Raw genomic sequence first — 20906 nt, 5'->3', positions numbered from 1 at the left:
TCGAAAATATTTATCTCCAAAATGGTGGTGAGAGGCATTTCATTCTTCTTTGTGATTCCACCTTTGGCATTTATCACAATGCTTGACAAGCTCACTATCACCCTTGTAGAGAGTAGGCCAATAGAATCCACAACTCAACACTTTTGACGTCGTTCTTGCTCCACCATGGTGACCACCATATGCTGAAGAGTAGCAAGCCTCAAGAATTCCCACGTGTTCCTCCTCCGGCACACATCTTCGAATCACACCATCGGTACAAATTTGGAAGAGGTACGGCTCATCCCAATAATAGTCAAGGCAATCTCGTTTGAGCTTCTTCCTTTGGTTTGAAGAGAACTCATTCGGTACAATGCCACTCACAAGATAATTGGCTAAATCGGTGAACCGTGTCATCTCGGTCATTGAAATGGCTAAAAGTTGCTCGTTTAGGAAGGAATCATTGATCGCAAGGCCATCATGTGGCCTCCCCTTCTTCTCCAATCAAGACAAGTGGTCCGCCACTTGATTTTCACTACCTTTGCGGTCTTGGATATCTAGATAAAACTCTTGCAATAAAAGCACCCACCACATTAACCTCATCTTTGAATCTTTCTTGCTCATTAAGTACCAAAGTGTCGCATGATCGGTATGGACAATTACCTTTTTACCCATCAAGTATGGGCGGACTTCTCCATAGCAAAGACAATAGCAAGTAGCTCTTTTTCGGTCACTGTGTAATTGACTTGGGCATCATTCATGATCTTACTAGCATAGTAGACCGGATGGAAGATTTTGTTGATTATTTTCCCCAAAACTGCTCCAACTACCACATCACTTGCATCACACATGAGCTCAAAAGGCAAGCTCCAATTTGGTGCGATGATTATAGGTGTAGTTGTTAATTTGAACTTGAGCAATTCAAATGCCTTCATGAAATCCTCATTGAAATGGAATTTGGCATCCTCCTCCAAAAGCTTACACAAGGGGTTCACCACTTTGGAAAATCCTTGATGAATCGGCAATAGAACCCCGCATGATCCAAGAAACTTCTCACTCCCTTCACAGATGTAGGGAAGGAAGTTTAAAAATAACCTCTATTTTGGCCTTGTCAACCTCAATACCATATTTTAAAATTTTGTGGCCGAGGACAATGCCTTTCTCAACCATGAAGTGACATTTCTCTCAATTCAATACCAAGTTAGTCTCTTCACATCTTGCCAAGACCTTATCCAAATTATTCAAGCAATCATCAAAAGAATTCCCAACCGTGGAAAAATCATCCATGAAGACATCAAGAATATCCTCCACCATGTTGGTAAAAATAGCCAGCATACACCGTTGAAAAGTCATTGGTGTATTGCATAACCCAAATGGCATCCATGAGAATGCGAAAGTACCATATGGACATGTGAAAGTAGTCTTTTCTTGATCCTCTGGAGCAATAAGAATTGATTGTAGCTGGAATACTTATCAAGGAAACAGTAGAAAGCACGGCCGACCATCCTATCAAGCAATTGATCAAGGAAGGGAAGTGGGAAATGATCTTTCCTTGTGACTTTGTTAAGCTTGCAATAGTCCATACACACTTTCCACCCGGTCACCGTTCCTGTAGGAATCAACTCGTTCTTGTCATTGGTAACCATAGTGATGACCCCTTTCTTTGGGACACATTGCACCAGAGAAGTCCATGAACTATCAGAAATGGGATAAATAACCCCAGCACCAACCACTTTATTATCTCCCTTTTTACCACCTCTTGCATTCCTTTATTTAGCCTCATTTGATGTTCAATGGAGGGTTTGTCCCCTCCTCCAAAATAATATTGTGCATGCAAAAGACGGGGCTTATGCCCCGGATATCCGCCAATGTCCATCCAATTGCTCTCTTCCTCCTTTGTAGTACCTCCAATGTGGACTCTACCTGCATGTTAGTCAAACAAAAGGAAAGAATAACCGGTAAAGTAGAAGAAGGGCCAAGGAATTCATACCTGAGATGCGGAGGCAATGGCTTTAACTCCAAAGTGGGAGGCTCCTCTATTGAGGGCTTTGTTGGAGGAGTCTTCTAGTTTTCAAGATTCAACGATAACTTACGGGGTTCATAAGTGTACGACCCAATTCCTTGCAATGCATTCACACATTTCACATAGCCTTCTTTCTCTTCATAGTTATCAAGGTTGAGCATAATGGCTTCCAAATTATCCTCAACATTCATTGTGGCACTAGCATCATCAATTATCACATTGATCATCTCCACGAACGAACAACCTTCATTGATATTCGGTTGTCTCATAGATTTGCAAACATGGAAGACCACCTTTTCATCACCCACCCGAGAAGTGAGCTCACCTGCTTCCACATCAACAAGAGTCTTCCCCGTATCAAGGAAAGGTCTACCCAAAATAATAGGAACATCATAGTCCACTTCCCAATCAAGAATCACAAAGTCCGCCGGGAGGATGAACTTGTCAACACGAACTAACACATCATCAATAATGCCCAAAGGTCTCTTCATTGTATGATCCGCCATTTGTAACCTCATAGATGTGGGTCTTGGTTTCCCAATCCCCAAAGGTTTGAACACCAAGTAGGGAAGCAAGTTGATACTTGCCCTAAGATCACATAAAGCTTTGGCAAAGTCGGCACTTCCAATTGTACATGGGATTGTGAAAGCGCCTGAATGTTCCAATTTAGGAGTCATTGAGTGCACAATTTCACTCACTTGATGTGTCATCTTTATAGTCTCACAATTCATCGACATTTTCTTGGTCACGAAGTCCTTCATGAACTATGCATATCCCGACATTTGTTCCAATGCCTCAACTAACGACACATTAATAGACAAACTCTTTTTCATGTCAATGAATTTTTTAAATTGGTTCTCACCATTTTGCTTGTAAAGCCTATGAGGATATGGAGGAGGAGGCCTTGGCATAGGTGCCTTAGCCTTTGGCAATACCGGTTCCGGTATGTCAACTATATGCTCCCTAGACGGGTTCACTTCTTCTTGAGTCTCCTCCACATTGTCATCAATATCAATTCTCACCTCATCATTTGTTTGCACTTCATTACTTGTCATCTCATCTTCTCGTACCAATTGTTCCTCATCCATAATTTTCTTTTGACTTGAGGTGGTTGCTTCCCCACCTTTTTCCACTCCTTGTAGTCACGTCCATGGCATGTCCCATTTTGTTCCCACCTTTCTGGTTCACCAATGTATCACTTGGTAGTGCCCCCTTAGGACGAGTGTTCAAAGCTTGTGAGATTTGGCCCAATTGAACTTCCAAATTACGAATTGAAGTGTTGTGAGAGGCTAATTGAGCATATATGATGACCCAAAAGGGCGTCACTCATTTTGAAAGTTAATTCTGTGTTCTGAGGTCTTAAAAACTTCTTTCTGTCTCACCTCGATTTGCATGCGCAATCTAGGGGTATTTCCGGAAAGCTTTTATGTGAAAATCTATGAGAAATGATTAATTTTGACTTTAAAATGAATTTAAGTTGACTTCGGTCAAAATTTTGGGTAAACGAACTCGGACCCATGATTTGACAATCCCGGAGGGTCCGTAGGAAAATATGGGACTTGTGCGTATATCCGGAATCGAATTCCGAGGTCCGAAGCCCGATAAATAAAGTTTTAAAAAACAATTGTTTTCTGGAATATTTATGAGTTTTTGAAAGTGAAATGTGTTTAAAGTTTGATGGTATCGGGACCGTATTTTGGTTCCGGAGCCCGATATAGGTCTTATATATGATTTGAGTCAAACCTGTGAAATTTGATAAGAAACAGACTTGAAATGACGTGAATCGGACCTTATTTGAGAAAATTGGAAAATTTGATGTTCTTAGGTAATTTCATGATTTTGATGCTAAATTCATAGTTATTGATGTTATTATGGTGATTTGAATGCACGAGCAAGTCCGTATGATGTTTTTAGGTTGGTGTGCATGTTTGGTTTGGAGCCCCGAGGGCTCGGGTGAGTTTTGGATAGGTCGCGGAGTGGAATTTGGACTTAGAGTGTTGCAAATTTGAACTGGGATGTTGAAGGCTTGCAGGCTTCGCATTTGCGAAACCTGGCTCGCAAATGTGAAGGTTGAGTCGTAAATGCGAAAGAGCACAGGCCAGCCCTTCCTCGCTAATGCGAGTTATCCATCGCAAATGCAATATTCCCCATCTTGGCTAGTCGTCGCAAATGCGACAAAATGTTCGCAAAAGCGACTTCACAAATACAAAGGTCACTTCGCAAATGCGAGCTTAGCAAAGTCTAGGTTCGCAATTGCGAACCCTGGTCGCAATTGCGATACCTGCAACCTGTAAATTCACACTTATATGCATTTTCAACCATTTTTCATATCTTCTCAAAACATAAACTCTCTAGAGCGATTTTTCCAAGGCAATTTCTTCTCCAAATCAATTGTAACTCGTTTATAACTAGTTTTCTTTAATCTTTATCATCTTTTCACATGATTTCAACTCAAAATCAATGATTTTCATGGGAAAATTGGGTGTTTTGGGTAGAACCTAGGTTTTTCAAATTTTGGGGATTTTGACCTCGATTTGAGGTCCGATTTCAAAACAAATTATATATTTGGATTTGTGTGAAATGGGTAATCGGGTTTTGGTTCGAATCTCGGGTTTTGACCATGTGGGCCCGGGGGCGATTTTTTAACTTTTTGGGAAAAACTTTAGAAAATCAATTTCCATGCATTGGAATTGATTCATTTAGCATTTATTAATGTAATTAAGTAATTTGTGGCTAGATACGAGCAAATTGGTGGTGGAATCAAGAGGTAAAGCAATAGTTGAGACTTGACTTGTGTTCGTGGCATCGAGGTAAGTGTTTGGTCTAACCTTAGCTTGAGGGATTAAGAGTCGTGTCTTATTTGCTACGTGTTAACTATAGAGTACGGCGTATAGGCATGGTGACGAGTATCTATACGTCGGTGTCAAGCATGCCCGTGAGTCTTGTATTGTGATTGTTATGACTCCGTTGTGGTTTATTGTGCTTCATGTGAGGTTTATCATTATTGTTCCCTTGCCGGGATGTTGTTGTGGTATTATTGTTCCCTTGTCGGGATGTTATTGTCATATTATTGTTCCCTTGCCGGGATGTTTTTTGCGATATTATTGTTCCCTTGACGGAATGTTGTTGTAATATTATTGTTCCCTTGCCGTGATGTTGTTACATTGCTATTGTTCCCTTGCTGGGATTCTTTTATGATTGGTGTTGATAAATAAAATGGGAGCAGATTGCACGCCTACAATGGTAATATATGAAATGGGAGCGGGTTGCATGCCTGCAATGATAATATATGAAATGGGAGCGGGTTGCACGCCTGCAAAGTTAATATATGAAATGGGAGCAGGTTGCACGCCTACAATGGTAATATATGAAATAGGAGCGGGTTGCACGCCTGCGACGGCAATATATGAAATGGGAACGGGTTGCATGCCTGCAACAGTATCATATGAAATGGGATCGGGTTGCACGCTTGAAACGGTATTACATGTGTACTTGTTTCTTATCTTCTTATTTTCTACTGCTATTTGATTTATGGCGTCCTTACATTTCTATACTATTATTCTGTCGTTACCTGCTACTCCGCGCAACATGTTTCCTCCGCCCAGCTTTAGTTGTAATTATCTGCTTCTATTTCCGTTGTATGTGATTTAACTGCACAGGTTTATTTGGTAGTCTGGTCCTAGCCTCGTCACTACTTCGCCAAGGTTAGGCTAGGCACTTACCAGCACATGGGGTCGGTTGTGCTGATACTACACTTTGCACTATGTGTAGATCCCGGAGTGGCAACTTTTGGATCATAGCTTTGGGTGGCTGCCTTCAGTCCAGTCAGAGATCCTGAGGTAGTCCTGCAGGCGTCCGCAGGCCCCGGCGTTCTATTCTCTATTTATATCCTGTTTTCATTTACTTCAAAGACAGATTGTATCTTATCTTTCAGACTTTGTTTGTAGTAATCTTAGACCATATGTGTAGCTGTGACACCAGTTCTAGGTAGTCGTTGTTCAAACAGTTATATTAGATATACCCAAATAGTTTTATTGTTTTCTTCCGCTTGTTATGAATTCCGCTGTCTTTAAGTTATTGCTTCATAACTATTAAAGGATTAAAATGGGAAAACGGCAGATCGTCCAAACAGTCGGCTTGCCTAGCTCACTTTAGTAGGCATCATCACGACTCCCGAGGGCGGAAAATCCACGTCGTGACAAGTTGGCATCAGGGCTCTAGGTTACATGGGTCTCACAGTTCACAAACAAGCTTAGTAGAGTCTGAGGTATCGGTTCGGAGACGTCTATATTTATCCCCTAGAGGCTACAGAGTTAGGAAAAAACTTCACATCTATTCTTTCCTGTCGTGCGGTTGGTTTCTCAATTCTAATTGAATTTCTACTTTGTTCTTTCGCATATGCCGAGAATATGCGCTTCCTCATCCACTAATCAACGACCTGAGCCCCTAGCATCAGCTCCCACGAGGGGTAGAGGGCAAGGCCGTGCTAGAGACCGAGGTAGGGGAAGATCTCTGCCCAGAGCACCAGTACCAGCAGCGGAGCCTCAGTTGACTTTGATGATGAGGTTCCGGATACTCTAGTATGTCTAGTGGTCCTCATGGAGAGGTTCACCCAGGCAGGCTTGCTTCCTATAGCACCAGCCGTATCACAGGCTGGATGAGGAGCCCAGACTCTTACTACTCGCACTCCGGAGCAGGTGGCTCCCCAATTTCAGACTCCAGCAGTTCAACCAGTTGGAGCAGTTCAGCTGGGTGTGGTAACTCAAATCGGTGATGGAACAACTATGTCTGTCGATGCTTTATGGAGATTGGACCAGTTCACCAAGCTCTTCACTACTACTTTCAGCGGTGCATCTTCTGAGGATCCCCAGGATTATCTAGACAACTGTCATGAGGTTCTCAGGAACATGGGGATAGTGGAGACCAATGAGGTCGACTTTGCTACTTTATGCTTGTCTGGATCCGCCAAGACTTGGTGGAGAGATCATTGTTTGGCTAAACCAGCCGGATCACCAGCTTTGACTTGGGAGTAGTTTACTCATCTATTTCTGGAGAAATTTCTCCCTATCACTCAGAGGGAGATATATCGGAGGCAGTTTTAGCGTCTTCAACAAGGTTCTATGACTGTTACTCAGTACGAGACCAGATTCATCGACTTGGCCCATCATGCTCTTATCATACTTCCCACAAGAGAGAGAGGGTGATGAGGTTCATTGAGGGATTAATCTAGCCTATTCGACTTCAGATGGCCAAGGAGGCAGGGAGTGAGATTTCTTTTCAGGAGGCGGCCCATATGGCCAGGAGAGTTGAGATGGTTCTATCGCAGGAAGGTGGTCAGGGGTCTGACAAGAGGCCTCATCATTCAGGCCGATTCAGTAGTACCTTGTTTGGAGGCAGGGATTCGTTTGGTAGAGTCCATCCTCCTAGGCCTTTTCAGTCAGCACTTCAGGTTTCTCACGGTGTTACAGGTGGTCGTGGTCCCCATATGTAGTATTATAATCAGCAGTCCTACAGTGTATCACCAGCTCCTATCAGTGCACCGCCGCTTCAGAGTTTTCAGGGTCGTCAGCCCCAGCAGCCGAGGGATTGCTTTACTTGTGGTGATACAAGTCACATTGCTAGATATTGCCCCCGAGCATCGAGTAGCTCTCAGCATCAGGGTTCCCGTGCCATGGTTCAGGCACCGAATGTTCCACAGCCTGCCCAGCCAGCTAAAGGTGGAGGTAGAGGTGCTAGAGGTTGAGGTAGAGGTATTAGAGGTGGAGCTCAGGCCGCTAGAGGTGGAGGCCAGTCAGCAGCAGGCCGTCCCAAAGATGTAGTTCAGGGTAGTGGGGCCCAGCCCCGATGTTATGCTCTTCCAGCCAGGCCCGAGGCTGAGGCTTCCGATGCAGTTGTCACAGGTACTGTTCTGGTTTGTAGTAGAGATGCTTCGGTTTTATTTTATCCAAGATCTACATACTCCTATCTGTCATCTTATTTTGCACCGTATCTGGTCATGCCTAGTGATTCTTTGAGTGCTCATGTTTATGTGTCTACACCAGTGGATGATTATATTATAGTAGATCGAGTCCATCGTTTATGTATAGTTGTGATTGGGGGTCTTGAGACTAGTGTAGATTTGTTTCTTCTGGACATGGTTGATTTTGATGTCATATTGGGGATGGACTGGTTATCGCCTTATCATGCTATCTTGGATTGTCATGCCAAGACTGTGACCTTAGCCTTGCCGGGTTTACTCCATTTAGAGTGGAGAGGGACTCCTGGTCATTTTACCTGTAGTGTTATCTCTTATATGAAGGCTCGGTGCATGGTCGAGAAGGGGTGTTTGGCCTATTTGGCCTATGTTCGTGATTCTAGTGCTAAGGTTCCTTCTATTGATTTTGTGCCCGTTGTTCGTGAGTTTCCTGAGGTATTTCCTCCAGACCTGCCAGGTATGCCACCCGACAGGGATATTGACTTTTGTATTGATTTGGCTCCGAGCACTCAGCCCATTTCTATTCCGTCGTATCATATGGCCACGCCTGAATCGAAAGAGTTGAAGGAGCAGTTGCAAGACTTTCTTGAGAAAGGTTTCATTAGATCTAATGTTTCGCCTTGGGGTGCGCCGGTGTTGTTTGTTAAGAAGAAGGATGGGTCGATGCAAATGTGTATAGATTACCGGCACTTGAACAAGGTTACAATCAAGAATAAGTATCCATTGCCGAGGATTGGTGATTTGTTTGATCAGCTTTAGGGTGCCAAGGTATTTTTGAAGATTCACTTGAGATCCGGCTACCATCAGTTGAGGATTAGAGAATCCGATGTCCCTAAGACAACTTTTCACACTCGGTACGGGCATTATGAGTTCTTAGTGATGTCATTCGGGTTGACAAATGTCCCAGCTGCTTTTATGGATTTGATGAACCGAGTGTTCAGGACTTACTTGGATTCGTTCTTGATAGTCTTCATTAATGATATTTTGATCTATTCCCGCAGCTGGGAGGAGCACGAACAACATCTTAGAGTGGTTCTTCAGACTTTGAGGGATAGTCAGTCGTATACCAAGTTTTCGAAGTGTGAGTACTGGTTGAGTTCAGTTGCATTCTTGGGTCATATTGTATAAGCAGAGGGTATTCAGGTTGATCCGAAGAAGATTGAGGTATTCAACAACTGGCCTAGACCCACATCAGCTACAGAGATCTAGAGTTTCTTGGGTTTGGCAGGCTATTATCATCGATTTATGGAGGGGTTTTTGTCTATTGCAGCCCCAATGACCAGGTTGACCCATAAGGGTACCTAGTTCAGGTGGTCGGACAAGTGTGAGGCAAGCTTTTAGAAGCTCAAGACAGCTTCGACTACGGCGCCAGTGTTGGTTTTGCCCATAGGTTCAGGTCCATATACAGTTTATTGTGATGCATTCCGTATTGGACTTGGTGATGTGTTGATGTAGGATGGCAAGGTCATTTTCTATGCTTCGCAATAGTTGAAGATTCATGAGAAGAAATATCCGGTTCATGATTTGGAGTTAGCAACCATTGTTCATGCGTTGAAGATTTGGAGGCATTATTTGTATGGCGCGGCAAGTAAGGTGTTCACGGGCCACAAGAGTCTTGCTTTGGTTGTTCAGGCTTTGGCCAATTAGTTCGCGAGGTTGGATGTTTTGGAGCCCAGCTTTGTGTTAGCTTGCACAGTCACTCGTTCTTCTTTATTGGAGTGTATTCGAGACCGGTAGTATGACGATCCTCATTTATGTGTCCTTAGAGACACGGTGCAGCACGGGGGTGCCAAGTAGGTTATATTAGGAGACGATGGAGTTTTGAGATTGGAGGGTCGAGTTTGTGTGCCTAATGTGGATGGGCTCCAGGAGTTGATTTTAGAGGAGGCCCATAGTTCCCGGTACACTATTCATCCGGGCACCGCGAAGATGTATCAGGATTTGCGACAACATTATTGGTGGAGGAGAATGAAAAAGGATATTGTTGCATATGTGGCTTGGTGTTTGAAATGTCAGTAGGTTAAGTACGAGCATCAGAGACCCGGTGGTTTGTTCTAGAAGATTGAGATTCCTGAGTAGAAGTAGGAGCGTATCACTATGGACTTCGTTGTTGGACTCCCACGGACTCAGAGGAAGTTCGATGCAGTGTGGGTTATTATTGATAGGCTGACCAAGTCAGCACATTTTATTCCTGTGGCAATCTCCTATTCTTCCGAGAGGTTAACTGAGATCTATATCTGGGAGATTGTTCGTCTTCATGGTATGCCCATGTCTATCATTTCGAACTGAGGTCTGCAGTTTACCTCATATTTCTGGAGAGCAGTTCAGCGAGAGTTGGGCACACGGGTTGAATTGAGCACAGCGTTTCATCCTTAGACGGATAGGCAGTCCGAGCAGACCATTCAAATTTTGGAGGATATGCTCTGAGCTTGTGTCATTGACTTTGGAGGCTCGTGGGATCCGTTTTTGCCTTTACTAGAGTTTGCCTACAACAACATCTACCAGTCGAGTATCCAGATGGCTCATTCTGAGGCTTTGGATGGTAGGCGGTGTTGGTCGTCGGTTGGATAGTTTAAGCCGGAAGAAGCTCGGTTGTTGGGTACGGATCTAGTAAAGGATGCCTTGGACAAGGACAGGATCATTCAGGATAGGCTTCATACAGCTCAGTCTAGGCAAAAGAGTTATGCCGACCGTAAGGTTCGTGATTTAACATTCATGGTCGGTGAGCGGGTATTGCTTCAAGTATCGCCTATGAAGGGCGTGATGAGATTTGGGAAGAAGGGCAAGCTTAGCCATAGGTTTATTGGCCCATTTGAGATTCTTGATCGAGTGGGAGAGGTGGCTTACAGACTCGCATTGCCACCGAGCTTATCAACCGTACATCCAGTGTTTCATGTGTCCATGCTTCGGAAGTATCACGGCAATCCATCCCACGTGTTAGATTTCAGCACTGTCCAGTTGGACAAGGACTTGTCCTATGAGGAGGAGCCAGTGGCTATTCTATACCGGTAGGTTCGTCAGTTGAGATCGAAGAGTTTTCCTTCTGTTTTGGTTCAGTGGAGAGGTCAGCCTGCTGAGGCATCGACCTAAAAGTCCGAGTCCAACATGCGGAGCCGTTATCCCCATCTTTTCCCCGACTCAAGTACTTCCTTCTTATGTCTGTTCGAGGACGAACGATTGTTTTAGAGGTGGAGAATGTGATGACCCAAAAGGCCATCACTTATTTTATAAATAAATTCTATGTTTCGAAGCCATAAAAACCTCTTTCTGTCTCACCTCGATTTGTGTGCAGTTCGGGCGCATAGCCGGAAAGCCATTATGTGAATGATGAATTTTGAATTTAAAATGAATTTAAGTTGACTTCGGTCAACATTTTGGGTAAACGGCCCCGGACCCGTGATTTGACAGTCCCGTAGGGTCCATAGGAAAATATGGGCCTTGGGCGTATACCCGGAATCGAATTCCGAGGTCCCAAGCCCGAGAAATAAATTTTTAAAAAATATTATTTTCTGGAATATTTATGAGTTTTTGAAAGTGAAATGTGTTTAAAGTTTGATGGCATCGGGCCCGTATTTTGGTTTCGAAACCCGGTATAGGTCTTATATATGATTTGAGTCGAACCTGTGAAATTTGGTAAGAAACGGACTTGAAATAATTATTTTAGAAAATTTGATGTTCATAGGTAATTTCATGATTTTGATGCTAAATTAATAGTTGTTGATGTTATTATGGTGATTTGAATGCACGAGCAAGTCCGTATGATGTTTTTAGGCTGGTGTGCATGTTTGGTTTGGAGCTCCGAGGGCTCGGGTGAGTTTTGGATAGGCCGCAGAGTGGAATTTGGACTTAGAGTGTTGCAGATTTGAACTGGGGTGTTGCAGGCTTCGCATTTGGGAAGCCTGGCTCGCAAATGCGAGGGCTGAGTCGCAAATGCGAAATAGCCCAGGCCAGCCCTTCCTCACAAATGCGAGTTATCCATCATAAATGCGATATTTCCCATCTTGGTCAGTCGTCGCAAATGCGACAGAATGTTCGCAAATGCGAGCTTAGCAGAGTCTGGGTTTGTAATTGCGAACCCTGGTCGCAATTGCGATACCTGCAACCTGTAAATTCACACTTAGATGCATTTTCAACCATTTTTCATATCTTCTCAAAACATAAACTCTCTAGGGCGATTTTTCAAAGGCAATTTATTCTCAAAATCAATTGCGAGTCGTTTCTAACTAGTTTTATTTAATCTTTAACATCTTTTCACATGATTTCAAATCAAAATCAATGATTTTCATGGGGGAAATTGGGTGTTTTGGGTAGAACCAAGGTTTTTCAAATTTTGGGGATTTTGACCTCGATTTAAGGTCTGATTTCAAAACAAATTATATATTTGGGTTCGTGGGGGAATAGTTAATCGGATTTTTGTTCGAACCTCAGGTTTTGACCATGTGGGCCCGGGGGAGAATTTTGACTTTTTGGGAAAAACTTTAGAAAATCTATTTTCATGCATTGGAATTGATTCATTTAGCATTTATTAATGTAATTAAGTAATTTGTGGCTAGATACGAGAAAATTGGTGGTGGAATCAAGAGGTAAAGCGATAGTTAAGACTTGACTTGTATTCGTGGCATCGAGGTAAGTGTTTGGTCTAACCTTAGCTTGAGAGATTAAGAGTCGTGTCTTATTTGCTACGTGTTAACTGTAGAGTACGACGTATAGGCATGGTGACAGTATCTATATGTCGGTGTCAAGCATGTCTGTGAGTCTTGTATTGTGATTGTTATGACTCTGTTGTGGTTTATTGTGCTTCATATGAGGTTTATCATTATTGTTCCCTTTCCGGAATGTTGTTGTGGTATTATTGTTCCCTTGCCGGGATGTTATTGTCATGTTATTGTTCTCTTGCCGGGATGTTTGTTGTAATATTATTGTTCCCTTGACGGGATGTTGTTGTAATATTATTGTTCCCTTGCCGGGATGTTGCTACATTGCTATTGTTCCCTTGCCGGGATTCTGTTATGATTGGTGATGAGAAATGAAATGGGAGCGGGTTGCACGCCTACAACGGTAATATATGAAATGGGAGCGGGTTGCACGCCTGCAATGGTAATATATGAAATGGGAGCGGGTTGCACGCCTGCAACGGTAATATATGAAATGGGAGTGGGTTGCACGCCTGCAACGGTATCATATGAAATGGGATCGAGTTGCATGCCTGAAACGGTATTACATGTGTACTTTTTTCTTATCTCCTTATCTTTTGCTAGTATTTGATTTATGGCATCCTTACATTTCTCTACTATTATTCTGTTGTTACCCACTACTCTGCAGCATGTTTCCCCCGCCCAGCTTTAGTTGTAATTATCTTCTTCTATTTTTGTTCTATGTGATTTAACTACACAGGCTTATTTGGTAGTTTGGTCCTAGCCTCGTCACTACTTTGCCGAGGTTAGGCTAGGCACTTACCAGCACATGGGGTCGGTTGTACTGATACTATACTCTGCACTATGAGCAGATCCCGGAGCGGTAGCTTTTGGACCATAGCTTTGGGTGGCTGCCTTCAGTCCAGTCAGAGATCCCGAGGTAGTCCTGCAGGCGTCTGCAGGCCCAGTTTTGGGTAGTCGTTGTTCAAATAGTTGTATTAGATATACTCAAATAGTTTTATTGTTTTCTTCCGCTTGTTATGAATTCCGTTGTCTTTAAGTTATTGCTTCATAACTATTAAAGGATTAAAATGGGAAAAAGGTAGAGCGTTCAAACAGTTGGCTTGCCTAGTTCACATTAGTAGGCGCCATCACGACTCCCGAGGGCAGAAAATCTGGGTCGTGACAAGAAACAACAACAGGTAGAATAGGAATAGAAGCAGGATCGGTCGTAGTCAAAACAGGGGTGGAAACTAAAAGCGCAGTAGCCTTCCTCTTCCAAAATGAAGGCGTGGGAGCTCTCGACCTCCTAGTAGACCCCCTGGCCGAGGCTAAAGAAAAATAGGATAGGGAAAAGTCAGCAAAGGTAATGGGCATGGGCGAAGAAATCAAGGCATTGCCGATAGGAAAGAGTTACTTGCCGGGGGAGGAGACGACCTAAATCTCTATGAGAAGATCGACCAATCACGTACCCCCAACGTATGAGGGAGAATCTATCTAACCCAATGAGCAATGTGGGTTATCATCTGAAGACGCCAAATAGTAGCTGCAAAAAGGAGAAAGTGTGTTAACCAACCTTCGTTAAGGAGAACATTAGAAACATAAAGTATGTAATATGATACGAGCACTCACGATTAGGGTTCCTGTCACGACCCAAAATCCCAACCCGGTCATGATGGCGCCTCTCGTGAGGATAAGGCCAGCCAATCAACAAAACAGTACATCTCTTTATAATTACTTAGCAGGAATAAGTCTAAATCATGGGCAATATAATCTTAAATGCGAAATAAACGTGATAGAACAAGGAAAACCCTCCCAACTCAACCCGAAATCGGGGTGTCATAAGTCATGAGCTACTACAGAGTTTACTAATATTTTACGAAGTCTGGAATTATCATAAATAACAAAGATAAGGGAGAAAACGGGGCTGCGGACGTCAACAACTACCTCGTTACTCCTAGTCACCGCCTGGTCTGGAAAGAATCAGCGCTCAGGAGCGAACTCAGCTCTGCCTATATCTGCACACATGGTGCAGGGAGTAATGTGAGTACTCCGACGCAGTGAGTAATAAAAATAAATAACGACTGAAAACATGAAATCTCATAACGGCACAATATAGCGCTATCCCAAGCAGTAAAATCAGTTATACAGTAAAATAGTGAGTATCAGATAATTCTTCTTTTAAAACAGTAAAGACAAATAATTTCCACAGTAAGGATAAATCAAAAGCTTGCCCCTCGGGCTCAATATGTAAATCTCAGTATAGTATCAGCCCCTCGGGCTCACTCCCAACTCACCAGCACACAACATCAGCCCCTCGGGCTCACTCCCAACTCACCATCACACAACATCAGCCCCTCGGGCTCACTCCTAACTCACCACACACAAGCAACGGCCTCTCGGGCCCACTCCCAACTCACCTGGGTACCCTGCGCTCACTGGGGGTGTGTACAGACTCCGGAGGGGCTCCTACAGCCCAAGCGCAATATCAATAGGCCTGAAAGCCTTCACACATCACACACGAGGCCTGAAAGCCTCCTCATATAACACTCGAGGCCTGAAAGCCTCCTCACATCACTCAACATATCCTCACATATGGCCCTCGGCCTCAATTAGTCCAGAAAATAATCATAAGCCTCTTGGGCATCAGTAAAACAATAGTGCTCAGCTCAACAGCATTATAAATATCATTAAATCTCGAGTTGAGTATAAATGTAGCTGAGTTCACAAAATAATATAATTCAATTGGACTGAGTTCAAATAATATTTCAATTCGTGAGGAAAATAGTGATGTAAATTCACAAAAGATTTCAGATAATTGGCACGAAGCCCAAATATGGCAATAAGCCCAATCATAGTGAAAAACAATAAATCTTTATCAATTACGCGGTAAAAATATCAACTGGGATGGACCAAGTCACAATCCCCAATAGTAAATGACCTCGCGCTCGTCATACAACGCGTGTCTCATCTCAACATAGCAGTATGTTATGCAATCCGGGGTTTCAAACCCTCAGTGCATCATTTAAAATCATTACTCACCTCAAAACGGTCCAATGTCTACTCCGCTATGCCCTTGCCTCTCGAATTTACCTCTTCGCACGTCGAATCTGGTCAAAACCACAATGAATACATTACAATAGGCTACGGGAATATAACCCAATCGAAAAGACTCGAAAAATATCGAAATTCACGAAATTCGCAAAACCCGAGCCCCAGGCCCACTTCTCGAAAAATTACGAAAGTCACATCACCGGATTCCTCGTCTTGACACGAGTCCGTAGATATAAAATTTACCAAAATCGGAGTTCAAATTACCCCTCAAATCTTCAAATCTTATTTTCAAATCCCTAGGCCTAAATCTTCAATTTACTCCTCAAAAACATGTAATCTAGTCGGATTATTCGATGATAATTCAATATTATGGAGTAGAAATAATCACAAGTGACTTACCTCAAGATTTCCCAAGATTTCTTGCTAAAAATCGCCCAAAATCCGAGCTTGGAAGTCAAAAAAAATGACCAAACTCGGACTGCTGGACATTAAATCTGTCCAGAAATTTTCGGTACTATTCACGCGGGGGCAATGTTCATGCGCGTGAGGTCACTGTTCACCCGCGCTGTTACTATTCACGCGCGGGTACTGTTCACTGCTGCAGAAAATACAGCAGCTTTTAAAAAATTTGCAACACAACCATTTTTCACTAAAATGGCTCTAACTCCATCATACGAACTCGGAATTAGACGATTCTTATTCCTATGAGTCACAAATAATAATACGAACACAAACCTTCAATAGAAACTCAATTCAGAGCTCGTTTGCCAAGTTCAATACCCATTTCGCTCGTTAAACAATTAACTCACATTTCACGTCAAAAACTCAATCGCGACTTGATGAAATTAAACCAAAATTTCCAGATCAGTCCTATAATTCATGATTTAAATTCAGGAAGTCTCGAAATCAAATTTGGATCTCTAGAACTAAAAATGAACCTTTAGATCATTACATTTATGCTCAAAACGGCAAAAATCTTCCAAAAATGACCCGTTCCGCATCCGAACCACACCCGAGGCCCTCAAGACCCCGACCAATAATACCAACCAGTCCCAAAATACATTACGGACTTGCTCGAGGCCTCAAATCACATCAAACAACGCTAAAATCATGAATCAACCTCCAATCCAAGTTTTATGAACTTTAGAATTTCCAACTTCTATTTCCGATGCCGAAACCTATCAAATCACGTCCGATTGACTTCAAATTTTGCACACAAGTCCAAAATGACATAACGAAGCTACAAAAATTCTCGGAATTTCATTCTGACTGTCGGATATTCAAAATTTCACCTATCAACCGGAAATCGCCAAAATACTAACTTCGCCAAAATGAGCTAATTTCTTCACCGGACATCCAAAATTAATTCTGATTGCGCTCCTAGGCCTTAAATCATCCCTCGAAACTAACCGAATCATCGGAATTCAATTCCGAGCCCTCTAACTGACAAGTCAACGCCCGGTTAACTTTTACAAACTAATTCTTCCTTAAAGAGACTAATTGTCCCATTTCATACCAAACTCGATCTGAATTGACTCAAATTCACCAAGTACACATATTGAAACATGAATAAGCATTTAACGGGGAATACGGGACGAAAATACAGGAAACGACGGTTCGGGTCGTTACATTCTCCCCAACTAAAACAAACGCTCGTCCTCGAGCGAGTTAAGAAACATACCTGGAGTTTCAAATAGGTGCGGGTACCTGCTCCGCATCTCCTGCTCGGTCTCCCAAGTAGCCTCCTCCACGGGCCGACCTCTCCACTGTACTTTCACTGATGCTATATCTTTTGATCTCAATTTTTGAACCTGTCGACTCAAAATAGCCACTGGCTCCACATTATGAGTCAAATTTTCATCTAACTGTACTGTACTGAAATCTAAAATATGAGACGGGTCCCCAATGTACTTCCGGAGCATGGACACATGGAATACCGGATGAACACCCAACAATCTAGGCGGCAAAGCAAGCTCGTAAGCCACCTCTCCAATCCTGCTATGTACCTCAAATGGTCCAATAAACCGCGGACTCAACTTCCCTTTCTTTCCGAACCTCATAACACCCTTCATCGGCGAAACCTTCAGCAAAACCTTCTCTCCCTCCATAAATGACACATCTCGGACCTTCCGGTCCGCATAACTCTTCTGATGCGACTGAGTTGTGCGAAGTCTTTCCTAAATCACCTTCACCTTTTCTAAGGCATCCTGGACCAAATCTGTCCCCAACAACCTAGCCTCACCGGGCTCAAACCAACCCACTGGAGTTCTACACTGCCTCCCATATAAGGCCTCATACGGTGCCATCTGAATACTGTACTGATAGCTATTGTTGTAGGCAAACTCTTCAAGTGGTAAAAATTAAACCCAAGAACCTCCAAAATCAATCACGCAGGAACGCAACATATCCTCCAATATCTGAATAGTACGCTCGGATTGTTCGTCCGTTTGAGGATGAAATGCTGAACTCAACTCCACCTGAGTGCCCAACTCGTGCTGAAAAGTCCTCCAAAACTGAGAAGTGAACTGAGTACCTCTATCCGAAATAATAGTAACTGGAACACCATGCAACCGCACAATCTCCTGAATAAAGATCCTAGCCAGCCGCTCCGCAGAATATGTGGTACACACCGGAATGAAATGCGCTGACTTGGTCAGCCTATCCACAACGACCCAAATCAAATCAAAATTCTTCAAAGTCCGAGAAAGGCCACTCACGAAATCTATAGTAACTCTCTCCCATTTCCACTCAGGAATAATCATCTGCTGAAGCAAACCACCCGGTCTCTGATGCTCATATTTCACCTGCTGACAGTTGAGACACCGAGCCACATATTCCACAATGTCTTTCCTCATTCTCCTCCACCAGTAATGCTGTTTCAAGTCCTGATACATCTTCGCAGCACCCGGATGGATGGAATACCGCGAACTGTGGGCCTCCTCAAGAATCAAATCTCTAAGCCCATCAACATCGGGCACACAAATACGGCCCTGCATCCTCAATACGCCATCATCACCTATAGTCACATCTTTGGAATTATCATGCTGAACTCTGTCCTTAAGGACAAGCAAATGCGGATCATCATACTGGTGCTCTCTGATGCGATCATATAAGGAAGATCGAGAAACTGCACTAGCCAATACCCGGCTAGGCTCAGAAATATCTAACCGCACCAACTGATTAGCCAAGGTCTGAACATCAACTGCAAGAGGCCTCTCCCCAACTGGGATGTAAGCCAAACTCCCTATACTGACTGCCTTTCGGCTCAACGCATCGGCCACTACATTGGCCTTTCCCGGATGATATAGAATGGTAATATCATAGTCTTTAAGTAACTCAAGCCATCTCCGCTGCCTCAAATTAAGATCTTTTTGTTTAAATAAATGCTGAAGACTGCGATGATCAGTGAATACCTCACAAGATACGCCATATAAATAGTGCCTCCAAATTTTTAAGGCATGAACTATAGCAGCCAACTCCAAATCATGAACAGGGTAGTTCTTCTCATGGGGCTTCAACTGACGAGAAGCATAAGCAATAACTCTACCCTCCTGCATTAGCACACAACCAATCCCAACTCTGGAAGCATCACAATATACCGTGTATGAACCTGTAGCTGATGGTAACACCAACACTGGAGCTGTGGTCAGAAGTGCCTTGAGCTTCTGAAAGCTCTCCTCACACTCGCCGGACCATACAAATGGGGCACCTTTCTGAGTCAACTTGGTCAAAGGCGATGCAATAGAAGAAAACCCCTAAACAAATCGACGATAATAGCCTGCTAGCCCAAGAAAACTCTGAATCTCTGTGACTGAGGACGGTCTAGACCAACTCTGCACTGCTTCTATCTTCCTTGGATCAACCTGTATACCCTCGCTGGACACTATGTGTCCCAAAAATGCCACAGAACTTAGCCAAAATTCACATTTGGAGAATTTTGCATAAAGCTTCTCCTCTCTCAATCTCTGCAACACTACACGCAAATGCTGGGCATGCTCCTCCTGGCTACGCGAGTACACCAGGATATCATCAATGAATACAATAACAAATGCATCCAGATAAGGCTGAAATACACTGTTCATCAAATGCATGAACGCTGCTGGGGCATTGGTCAGCCCGAAAGACATAACCAAAAATTCATAGTGACCATATCTAGTCCTGAAGGCAGTCTTGGGAATATCCGACTCCCTGATTTTCAACTGGTGATAGCCCGAACGGAGATCAATCTTAGAAAATACCCTCGCTCCCTGAAGCTGATCAAATAAGTCATCAATGCGAGGCAAAAGATACTTGTTCTTCACTGTTACCTTATTCAACTGCCTATAATCAATGCACATTCTCATTGTGTCATCTTTCTTCTTCACAAATAAAACAGGCGCACCCCACGGGGACACGCTAGGCCGAATGAACCCCTTATCTAGGAGTTCCTGAAGCTGCTCCTTCAATTCTTTCAGCTCTGCTGGTGCCATACGATATGGCAGAATAGAAATGGGCTGAGTGCCCGGCACTAAGTCAATGCCAAAATCAATATCCCTGTCCGGCGGCATGCCCGGCAGGTCTGCAGGAAATACATCAGGAAAGTCCCTCACAACTGGGACAAAATCAATACTAGGAGTCTCAGCTCCAACATCCTGCACAAAAGCCAGATATGATAGATAACCCTTCCCAACCATACGCTGGGCTTTCAAGAAAGAAATTACTTTTCTAGAGACATAATCAGTCATGCCATGCCACTCGATCCTTGGAACACCCAGAATAGCCAATGTGACTGTCTTAGCATGACAGTCTAGAATAGCACGACATGGAGATAGCCAATCCATGCCCAGAATAACATCAAGGTCCACCATGCTCAATAGCAATAAATCAACTCGGGTCTCCAGACCCCCAATAATCACAACACATGACCGGTACACATGGTCCACAACAATAGTATCTCCCACCGGGGTAGATACATGAATAAGTAAAGAAAGAAACTCTCGGGGCGTACCTAAATAATGAGTAAAATACGAGGACACATAAGAATAAGTGGAACCGGGATCAAATAATACCGAGGCATCTCTGTGGCAGACTGGAACAATATAGCACTTAACTGTGCAATCAACTTAATTAATAGCAACTCCCCAACTTGGATCAAAGCCATATAACAAAATGCACTCAATAAATCATAATGCACATACTCTATTGTTGCTATAATACCATAGTGAGATTGAACTCACTCCTTCATAAGCTTGTGGAAACACAAATC

The 20906-nt window shown here is 43.3% G+C and overlaps 1 protein-coding gene across 1 annotated transcript; it reads right to left on the bottom strand.

Moving 5' to 3' along the window:
• Positions 1–650: 650 nt before the first annotated feature.
• On the bottom strand, positions 651–2709 carry LOC138881795 (uncharacterized). The gene is made up of 4 exons (XM_070162068.1): positions 2070–2709; positions 1730–1899; positions 1191–1437; positions 651–1036 (listed from the first exon to the last, which is right to left on the bottom strand). Exons 1-4 carry the CDS (start codon positions 2707–2709, stop codon positions 651–653), a joined length of 1443 nt encoding a protein of 480 aa, XP_070018169.1.
• Positions 2710–20906: the final 18197 nt, after the last annotated feature.

This window comes from Nicotiana sylvestris, chromosome 11, assembly GCF_000393655.2.
Source record: "Nicotiana sylvestris chromosome 11, ASM39365v2, whole genome shotgun sequence".
NCBI classification, from domain to species: Eukaryota; Viridiplantae; Streptophyta; class Magnoliopsida; order Solanales; family Solanaceae; genus Nicotiana; species Nicotiana sylvestris.
Note: the sequence above shows the minus strand (reverse complement) of the source record. Positions and strands in the feature narration are given on the sequence as shown.